This window comes from Sceloporus undulatus, chromosome 3 (assembly GCF_019175285.1).
Source record: "Sceloporus undulatus isolate JIND9_A2432 ecotype Alabama chromosome 3, SceUnd_v1.1, whole genome shotgun sequence".
In the NCBI taxonomy this organism is placed as follows: domain Eukaryota; kingdom Metazoa; phylum Chordata; class Lepidosauria; order Squamata; family Phrynosomatidae; genus Sceloporus; species Sceloporus undulatus.
Window position 1 is genome coordinate 212,046,129 of NC_056524.1, and position 10,348 is coordinate 212,056,476.

Genomic DNA, 10,348 nt, shown 5'->3' on the forward strand with positions numbered 1-10,348 from the left:
GATTCAACAATAGGAAAATATTGATGAAACAGAAGGCCTTCCTTTAAGTAAATGTTAAATTCCCAGGCCTATAAACTGGTATACTACAAATTGGTTGCCTGAAGAAATTGTAGAACAAGTTTATTAACTCCTTTGGGGTTCTACAGATTGGAAAAGTGACTTGTTTGGACTATAGCTCCCTGAATCCCCATGCCTAGGGTTCTGGGAATTGTAATTCAAACCTGTCAGTTTTCCAAGGGGCTGTGTCTGGGGCTGACACAGCAATGCATCTTCCCATTGGCAACCAGGCACATCAGAAATGTCTACACTTATTTTGTGTAATTTATTCAGTCATCTGTACCCTGCATGCTTGGGCTCTTGCACATCTTTTGTCCTTTGGTTTTGGCTAATGGCAGACTTCTCCCTTTGTCCTCTGATCAGCATTCCACATGCAGGGCAAAAGAATCCCACATTCTCCCTGAACTGGAATGTAGGAAGCTCTTGAGTGCTTTGGATACTAAGTCAGTGTTTACAGCGCCATGTCATTTTCCAGTGCTGCCATTTCAGTAATCTGCAGAGGAGGACTTGAGACCTTTATCAAGGCCCACCCCTATATCTTACTAATTTTGCTGGGCAGGAACTTGTTTATTTGCCTTCTACCACATCTTTTGGTCCAGGGGTGCCTTAACAAGTCTTGTTCAGTGCCTTGCTCAATGCCTAGCACATTTGCTGTAGTTAAATAAATAAACAGGTGAAGAATGAAATCTGAGATGCAACACTTGTCACAATGAGGATAGGAATATGATCTGACACCTACTGCTGTATATGTCCAGGAGTGTCCTTCAGCTAATGGAGGATACATCATACAAACAACTAGGGGCAAGTTAAGACATTTTCTTGAGTATATCAAGGGCATCCGCAGCATATCCCCACCAATGCCCTGAACTTTGTCATACAGTAAGGTTTGAATTACAGAGAGAAACAATTTCTTCTTTGGGCAAGAATGGGAATCAAAGCTTAGAGATAATTAGTTACAAATAACTAGTTGTGTAATTTAATTAATCTTCTCAAGCAAAAGGTGTGACTAAGATACACTATGAATGTAACTCAGTAAAGTATGACTTCTTTTGCAATTTATCAGTAATTTGTAATTAGTTTCATAGATGTGAGATGTGACTCACTAAAATGATAGGGAAAGAAGATCCTGTGGTGCTGGCTCATGCTGTACCTCTCATTCTGCCCTTATGCTCAGCTGTGAGTGTTGAGGTGTTGACGGAGGAGAGTCTCTTTTGTACTGCAGAGCAGCTCAATGCAAAATTCAGATATTTGTGAAAAGGTAATTATTTCTGTTAGTCTGAAGAAAGGGAAGGCAAAAAGCTACCTTTTTAAAATAGCAACTCTCATGATAATTACCTATCTTTTGGCACTCAAAATAAAATGTGTAACCAGTAGTTCTTTAAAAATAACTTTCCAACCCCCTACTAGAGTATTAAGCATCCAGCATATAATGGCTACATTATCTCTGTGCAGACAGGTACAAGAAAAGCTATGTTTGGCTGAGCAGAAGGCCCCAGAGATTTGGTCCTCATCAAGAGGGAGATAGAAGCCCCTAAAGACCCACATGGTTCCCATAGAAGCACCAGATTATTCTTTTGCTCTTGTTATTATAACATTATGCCTGGTGGACCAGACCAAAGGCAAAGAGACTGTTTTCTGCACTGGCCAACAAGATGCCCAGGGAAAACAATAAAGAGAAGACCACCACCAAAGCACTCTCTTGCTGTTGTTCCACGGACAGAGCATTTTGAGGTATGCTGCCTTTGAATGTGGAAGACCATAGAGCCACCATGAGTAGAAGCCACTGATAGCCCATATTCTGTGAATTTGACTATTCTCCCTCTATAGCCACCTAGGTTGGAAACCATCATCCCCCTTCTGTGGCATCCTGTGGCTAGAACCTGGAACTAAGTTTCTCCAAGTATGGGTCACCAATAACTCACTGTGTTTTGCAATAATGAGAGCATAATGGCATTCCTTTGATAAAATAATTAAAAAACCTCAAAAAATAACTTGTTATATAGCAATAGCAATATAGCAAGGACATTTCTATACCGCTTATCAAATTAGTAAAGTTTACTTATAACTTCTAAAATATTGGGGGGATATTTTCAGGGATTGGGGGGAGGAGCTTTTTGACTTCTAAATATTTTTTTTAAATATTTTAGAAATTTGAAAGTAACAAACAATGCGTAACATGTCATTCTTTTTAAAATAAAAAGTAATGACACCGTATTAATGTCTAAAAACTAATATTTCAAGGTCAGAGAATTCCCTAACTTTCTATGAACTGTTTAAAGAGTTCTAATATTAGCATAATATCCAAATCTTGCATAATTTTATTAATCTACATGGTTTTGCTTCTCAAATATTCCAACTTTTGTTCATAGGGGAGGTACTTCAGCACCAATATGGTCTTGGTGACCCTGTTCTGCATTAATGAAAGGATATCATCCCTTCTAGTGTCCATGTTTAGCTTAATGGTTAGGACCTGTCCTTCAGACTGTTACTCTGCTTCTCTGCCTCTTAGCACTAATAACAGCAGAGTACTATGTGATGAGCCAACATGGACTACCGATTTGAGCACTGGACTAGGACCCAAACAGTTGTTGTTGTTAACTGTACTCATGTCAACTTCGACTTATAGCTTATGAATGAGAGATCTCCAAGTCACTCTATTACAGCCCTGTTCCAGTCATGCAGACTCAGGGCCATGCATGGTGTCCTTGACTGAGTCCATCCATCTATAATGTGGTCTTCCACTTTTCCTACTACCTTCTACCTTACCAGGTATTATTGTCTTTTCTAGTGAGTTATGTCTTCTCAAAAAGGCCTAAACACCCTAAAGGAACCAGATCCCATCTGATCTTGAAAGCTAAGCAGGATCATCCCTGGACAGTATTTAGGTGGGAGATCACCAATAAATAGCAGGCACTGTGGGCTGTATTCCAGAGGAAGGAATGGGCAAAACCACCTCTGAATATTTCTTGCCTAAGAAAACACTATGAAATTAGTGCCTTAAGTCAACAGGCAACTTGTGCACACACACACGTCCTCTCATCTCCAAAGTATGACAGTTTAATCAATTTGGCTTTTAGGGAGAGTTCAGACTTGATTTACTCTAGGATCCATTGTTTGTCCTTTTAGCAGTCCCTGTGGTTCAAATCCTAGCTTAGCTGTGAAAACCTACTGGGTGACTTTGGGCAAGTCCCACTTTTGTAGCCTCAGAGGAAGGCAGTGGCTAAGCTCCTCTGAACAAATTTTGCCAGGAAAACCCTAGGATAGGGGTGCCAAAAGTCAGTTAGCTTGGAGGCACATAAAAACAAACTATGTGAAACACGTAGGAGAGGATAGGCTAGAAAATAATGATGCCACTGGCCAGGGATTTACCAGCAGTAATGAGCTGGTACATAATCTCCTACATAACTACATAGTCTATTCTTTTAGATGAGGTCTTCCAGTGTGTAGAGACATGACACTTTCAAGTTCCTAGTACAGTACTCAACACCCCGGAAGACACCACCTCTGTCATCTCTTTCTAGCCTGTCCCCCCTTTGCATGCTGGGGTATTTTTGAACTACACATCCTTTCTTCCAACCCATTACAAGCCCTTTAATTTTAGCACTTCTTCTACCTATAAAATATTAACAACTGCGGGGGGGGGGGGAACCTGCCAAAGAACAATTGGGTTCATGGCTCCTCTTCATTGAGCCACAAAGGCAAGGTCCCCTTATTTATCTGTCTTTGGGGGGCATGAGCAAGGGAGGTCGATCAAGAGAGCAGTAAAAGGTTTAAAGAGCATCAATTTTCATGCTCTCCCTCAGCTAACTGATGGAAAGACACAGAAAAGCAGCCCCAGAGCAAAGACAGAACAACATCTCCCCCCCCAACCCTTTTCAAAGGCTTTTTCTGATTTATTGCCTGTTGGTGGGCTTTCCCTTGCCACACGAGCCTCTTAGGTGACCGGCCTCCAGCACTGCATCACTGCTGCTCGCTTGGCCAGGCCCACTGGTCTGAAACTCTGCTCTGGAGCAGAGATTTGGACTAACAGTGAGGCAGTTAATGCAAAGAGGAAGGATAACCTACCTATGAAAAAGACATGCCAGTAGAAGATGGATCCCTGCCCAGGTAGCTCCATATAGAGAATGAGGGGGCAGCCTGTCCACAATAATAAACTCAAACCCTCCGACTCCCAAAAGGCAGTCATGAAAGAAACCACTTCAGCAATGATCAATCACTTCCAAGCCAATTTTTCTTTCACACAGATTTTTTAAAAAAATTAATTCAGATTACAGATTGTTTAACAATGATCAGACAAAGCTTTATGATCTGTGGTGCTTCAGTCCTAATTAGAAAACTGAATCAGGTATTGACAATCAAGACAGATAACAAAGAAAAATGAACCTGACATTAAGTCAGTCGTAAAAATGTCACGGGCGAGCAAACGATCATTGGTGCAAGTAAATCACCTTTTTTTAATCTACAGCAGCAGACATAACATGTACTAAAAAGCAAAATTAATACAGTTTATTACAAAATTAAAATAAAAACTTCAGATTTTAATACAAGGTGTAAATGGTGTGAAAGGCTGATTTTGTTTGGGTGGGAAGGGAGGTTAGCATTTTCAACTCTATTCTTTCACTTCAGTGACAGATTTATCCCAGTAAAATTATGTTTCATGCTCAAACTTTGAAGGGAAAGTGGCTACGTAGATGCAGAAAAAATGCAGCGAGGCACACTTGATCCCCTAACTGGACTGCGAAGAGGAGAAAGTATTCAGGAAATGTTAAAAAAGGTGAAAGTAAGAAGAGTTTTAATAGCTCTTCCAGACATGGGGGTCTCTCCAGAGATTCATATAGAACAATCCTGAACCTCTATTTTAACATTTACAGACTTGCAACTCTTTTAAAACTTTACATCTGAAAAACTGCTGTGTTCTCTTTCTGTTTTAGATCACTGCTCAGTTTGCGGCTCAGCTCTTCAAATGCTTAACCTTTTTATTATGTTTTAATAGAGGTCTTTGCTTTTTCAAGTCACTCCCCTCAATTCATTCTAGCCTTTCTTAACTTTATTATTTAATTTTACAGTGTAATTTCTCTCCTGTTTTTAAATACAATGCATTTAAAGAAAGGGAGAAAGTTTTTTTTTCTTATTTGGAAACAAAGTAAATTCCTTCAGATTATGTCTGGTTTATGGCTCAGATATTTTGTTTGAAAAGTTAAAATATTCATTTATTTGTATGGAATCCCCACAGCTGTTAAAGTTCATCGTGGAACCTTTAGCCAAGCAGACCAAAGCTATGTATGAGAGACAGTGTGTTTCCAGTTTACTAGTTCTAAATAAGAAGGGGAAATTGCAGCTGGCATGATGCACAATGCATACATATCTTGTATGCACAATTTAAAGAGACCAATTTATTTACTATCAACAGTAAAACAAAGCAAGACCAAGCCTGTATGGTCTCACCTAACTCTGTACGATATCGCCTATGTATTTGGAAAGTTAAAGAGAAAAGGCCAAAAGCCCACAGTTATGCCAACATCTCTGTCTTCTTGTACATGACTTTGAAAGGGGTAGGTTAGACTTCCAATAAGAATGGTGAAAACTTTAACACTGCCAAGGGCTCCCTGTCACATCCTTTTTTCTGAAAGAAAGAAACTGGCTGCCAGGTCCTGCCATTGATTCCAAGAGTTTCTTTTGCCAGAGCTCTGTTCCCAGGCGTCCAAGCACAGAAAAGTTCCATTTTTTGGACTACAGCTCAAGCCAGCTTGGTCATGGTTCAAAGCCCATTTATTGACCAGTTCTACCTAAGTGTTCTGGAAAACTCTGGGGGTTTGTATCCAGAATTGGCATCTCCTCCACCACCATCCTGCATCTCTGTGATGTTGGACCTACATTGCAGGGACATCCCAGTCCATCAGTCTCTCTGAACCATGTGGGAACTTTTCCTCCCTGCACAAAATGGACATTTAAAAAAAAAAAGTAATTCACCCCATCCTTTAAGTGATCAAAGATCTGGTGTGAAAATACCCCTCTCTATAAATGCAGAGCTATTGTCCCAATTCTCAGAGGAAAAGCAATGTACTATTATTACAAATATTGATCACTGCATTCTTCCACCACAACCCCCCCTTCTGAATGCCCGTAATGATTTCTGGCTAACAAAGAGGACGGAAATCATCAATTACCCTGCTGCGTGTGCACCTCCTTCCCCCTGCCCAACCAACAAGCCTTACCGTGAGCATCTCCATCCTCTGCCATGGCATTGATTTTCTTGTTGTCCAGAATTTGCACGTGCTTTCCACTGGTTCGACTGTACAGCTGATAGGTGCGGACGAGTCGCCGGCTTAGCTGGTCGGTCACCAGGCTCTGCTCCCTCACATGCTGTGTAAAATTAGGTGGGGACTGAACAGTTACCTTTAGGAAATTAAAAAATATACAACACACCATTATAATCTCTACTCCTCCGAGAAAGGCTATCTTGGCATGTTCCTGGTGCATTTTTGGTTGCTTGTTTGTTTTGGGAAGGAACCCCAGACTGGTGCAGTGTACAGCCAGGATTGTGGGTTGATTTAAGAACCTGGCTTTACAGCTAGAGTTGAGAAATTACAATGCTACCTAGACATCTAGCACTCGGAAACAAATGTGGGGGAAAAAGGAACAAAGGTGATCCTGGACCGCAGGGGTCAAAATCAGGTGCCTATTGGTCCTGCTTTTGTGGCCAGATTTCAAAGAGGCTTCTCCAGAGTTGTGTAGAGTTCAACCAAGTTGCAAGCACAACAGAAGGGTACCAGGCAAGGTCCCAATCCTGCTTGCACCCATTAAAACCTAGGAAGAGTGAGCAAGAATTGCAGTGATTACTCTGGATTTCCACAGGGGCATAGGAGAGCAAGACGTAAGTTGCTCCATCCTCCCTCTGCATCTGAGGCAAGGTGCTTCTAATCACTCTTGTGATTTAGGTGCAACAGTGCACCTCACAGCTCTAGCAAGGTAACACTCCTGGCCCTTTCAACTGCAGGAGCTGTTTCTGTTTCTAGGGCATTTGCTTCCCTACTTCTTCAAGTGGCCCCATTGTAACGTGTGGCCCCGTGTGTCTACATATCCATGCGAAGCATATCCACCACCCCCTGCTCCAAAAATGCCCTGGGTGCAAGTAATCAGTGGTCAAACTGGTGGAGGGGTGGGAGAAAAGCAGCCATATTTCATCCCCCTTAAACAGGGATCAGTTGTGTCAGCAGCCAAGGCAGTTCGGAATTGTCTTTCCAGCTAATATTTATGAGCCCTTCCATACACAGAGACAGGCTAGGCTGGGCTGTAGGTTTCCCACCCACCCACATGCAAAGTAATCGTACGTCTGTTCGCCGGAGTCACTGCAGTCCTGGGGTGACTTGGGCTGCGAAACTGCTGCTGTTCAGCAATGATTTTGCCACGACCCAGATCTGTTTCTCTCCTCTGGCAGCCCTGGTCTTAGGAGAATTCTTCCACTCGCTCCCTCTACATCTCCAGTCCCTCCTTTTAAGTCTGAAGGGCTTTAGTTTGCCCCTGACATTTATAAAGATGTATTCTGAGCAAATGTTGAGGAGATTTGTTCTTTTCAACTTCATGGGGTGGCAGGGCATGAAGTAACCCCCCCCACACACACACACACCACTCTCAGCAGCATCACCTTCAAGCCCTGACACTATAAAAGGTTCTTCCATACAAATGGAAAAGTAACCTCTTCCTTGAAGCTGGGGTTTATAGAAGGCTTCCCTTGACAATTTAGCTCTCTTTTCCTTTGTAAGTGTGTGTGCCGCATGCGTTTCCTATAGATGCTTTTGATAATATCTCTGGATTCCCTTGCTAGCTCTGATGAGGGGACCATGTGGGTAATTGTACAGCCCCTTTGCCTTCCATCTGATACCCACAAATGATTCCAACACAGTTTTTTTACAGAAGCCCCTTCTCCTTCAGAGCCATCTTTGTTACACAGGCTTATAGAATTAGAGGGTGATTGCAGTTTTAACTCCAAAACTTACACCTGTTATTGTTGTCCAGCTCTCTTTTGTGGGGATTTTTTCTTTCCCCTTTTCTTTTTTTGCAAGCATTTTGCCTTCTGCTCTCTGCGTTTGCAATCAGTATTGCGGCAGCAGGAGCACAGATTCCACCGGATCCTGTCTAGAAAATGAGAATGAATAATACCAAAGTCTCAAAAAGGTGCTACAAGATCTCTCTCGGCACGCTGTTCGACAGACTAACACGGCTATATCTCTGAATCCTCAAGTGTTTGGTACTGCCAAACTGTGATTTGACTTTCCGCCTCTTAATGATTATTAAGAGAATCAAAAACAAATGTTTGCAATTTCAATGCAAAAATTGATTTTTTAAAAAAAATTTAAAAAAATAGTGCCGGATAAATTACATTTTTCAGCATCCTTTTTTTAAAAATCTGCTGTTCTTCCTCAGTATATACCCCACTTTCTCTGTAGTTTCAGGGTATTTTAAAGCGGAGGGTTTAGCTAAGTTGGTGTCTTTGCTACCTATATTTTGCAGCCCTTTCCCTGCTGCGTCTTTGGTTGCCCCATCAAACCGGTTACTTGTACTTTTATAAAACTGTTCAGAAATATCGCCCCTTTTAAAAATCATCACCATCTTAGAGAAGTGCTCAAAGGTCAGGGCTGCAGAGATGAGTTAGAAACAAAGTCACCAAAATAATAATAATAATAATAGGGGGGTCCATTTACAAAAAAGGAGAGAATAAAACAGTTCCTTACCTGTGCCTGCAAGCAGAAAGCAAACAAGTGCAGTAGCCTAGAATAAGGGGGAAAAGGGGAGGAAAAAGGGGAGGAGAGGGAAGGGAAGGAAAAAACAAAGGAGATGGTGAGATGAGAGAGAGAGATATAAAAGTATATGTATGTATATTTATTTATTAAGAACAATTTCTATTGCCTTTGAAATGGAGCAGAAATCAAGATGGAAAATCGAGGGAGTTCTTTGGAAGGGGTAGGGAAAGGAAAGCCGGGGGAGGAAGGCTGCATCCATATTGGAGGAATAACCCGGTTTGGCACTGCTTTAACTTATTGTCTGGCTCTTTGCTATGGAATTGTGGGAGTTGGAGTTTGTTGTGGGGTCCGCTCTGGACCCCACAACAAACTCCAACTCCCACAATTCCACAGCCTTGAGCCAGAAAAATTTAAAGCGGTGCCAAACCGGGTTATTTCTCCAATATGGATGCAGCTTCAAAAAAACCCCCAACCCCCCCAGAGCTCCAAAGAAGGGCTACTTACAAACAGCTAAAGATGGACGAGAAGAGATTCATCCTTCTTCTCCTTCTCCTGCTTGCCCTGCTTTCCCTCTGGAGGGGAGGCTGGGCGGGGGGCTGCTCCTGGCCTCCTCCTCCTCGGGCCCCTTTCCCCCTCCTGCCAGGCGTCCCTTCCAGGGCCCTCTCTCTCCTTCCCCTTCTTCTTCTTCCTCCTCAGGGCCACCGAGGAGAAGCCCCTTGCCTTGGCCAGCCCATGCCTCCTCCTGCTGCTGCTGCTGCTGTCAGGGAGGCTGCGGGGTCTCTGACAGCCAGCGCCGTCCAAGGGAGAGAGAGGAGGAGGAGGACCAGAGGCAGGGGAAGGAAGGGCTCGGGCTCTCTGCTTCTCTCTCTGCCCGGTCCGTCCCTCCTCTCTTGCCAGCCCCTCGCTCGCCTCTGGCCTCTCTGCCCCCCAGGGCCTCCTCCTCCTCCTCCTCCTCCTCCTCTCCCCCTCGACGCCCACCAGGACAGGGGCACCCCCAAAAGGAGGGCAGGACCAGGCAAGAGGAGGAGGAGGGAAAGGATAAGAATGGCAAGGCCTGCCTCTCAGATAGAGAGGACCTTGGGGGGGGGGGTTCCTCCTGGACGGAGGGGGGCATGGAGGACCTGGCCAGAGAAAGGCAAGAGCACCCCTAGCCCTCCCTGCTTCTTGGTCCTGCTCCCGAGGGAGGGAGGGAGGGAGGGAGGGCATGGGGGCATTGCTCCTGGGCAAGAAGGTTGGCATGAAGGAGCTGGCCAGAGAAAAGCCAAAGCACTCATCTCAATATAAAGCCCTGCTGCTTAGTCTTGCTCCAAAAAAAGGAAAGGACATTTGGGGCATTGCTCCTGGACAGAAGGTGGACCTGAAGGGCGGGAGCCAAGAAAAGCTCCAAACCCGCCTCGAAACAGAAATGCCGGCTTCTTAGTGATGCTTCAAAGGGAGGATGTTTGGGAAGTCCTCCTGGGCTGCATCCAGACTGGAGAAATAACCCGGTTTGGTACGGGATGCAGCCCTGCTGGAAGCCATCCTTTTCGTGGCCAGTGCACCTTGCGGGG

The 10,348-nt window shown here is 43.8% G+C and overlaps 1 protein-coding gene across 2 annotated transcripts in view; it reads right to left on the bottom strand.

The window, feature by feature from the left end:
- FGF8 (fibroblast growth factor 8) overlaps positions 1-9,634 on the bottom strand; it is a 22,436-nt gene extending 12,802 nt beyond the window's left edge. Inside the window, exons 1-3 of one of the 2 annotated variants that reach the window (XM_042459123.1) lie at positions 9,303-9,634; positions 8,790-8,826; positions 6,273-6,420 (exon numbers count right to left, since the gene is read on the bottom strand). In XM_042459123.1, coding sequence (XP_042315057.1) covers positions 6,273-6,420; positions 8,790-8,826; positions 9,303-9,334 — 217 coding nt within the window. In that variant the 5' untranslated portion in view covers positions 9,335-9,634. Of the gene's footprint in view, positions 1-6,272; positions 6,454-8,789; positions 8,827-9,302 lie in introns of both variants that reach the window. The other variant, XM_042459122.1, reaches the window with a different exon arrangement.
- Positions 9,635-10,348: the final 714 nt, after the last annotated feature.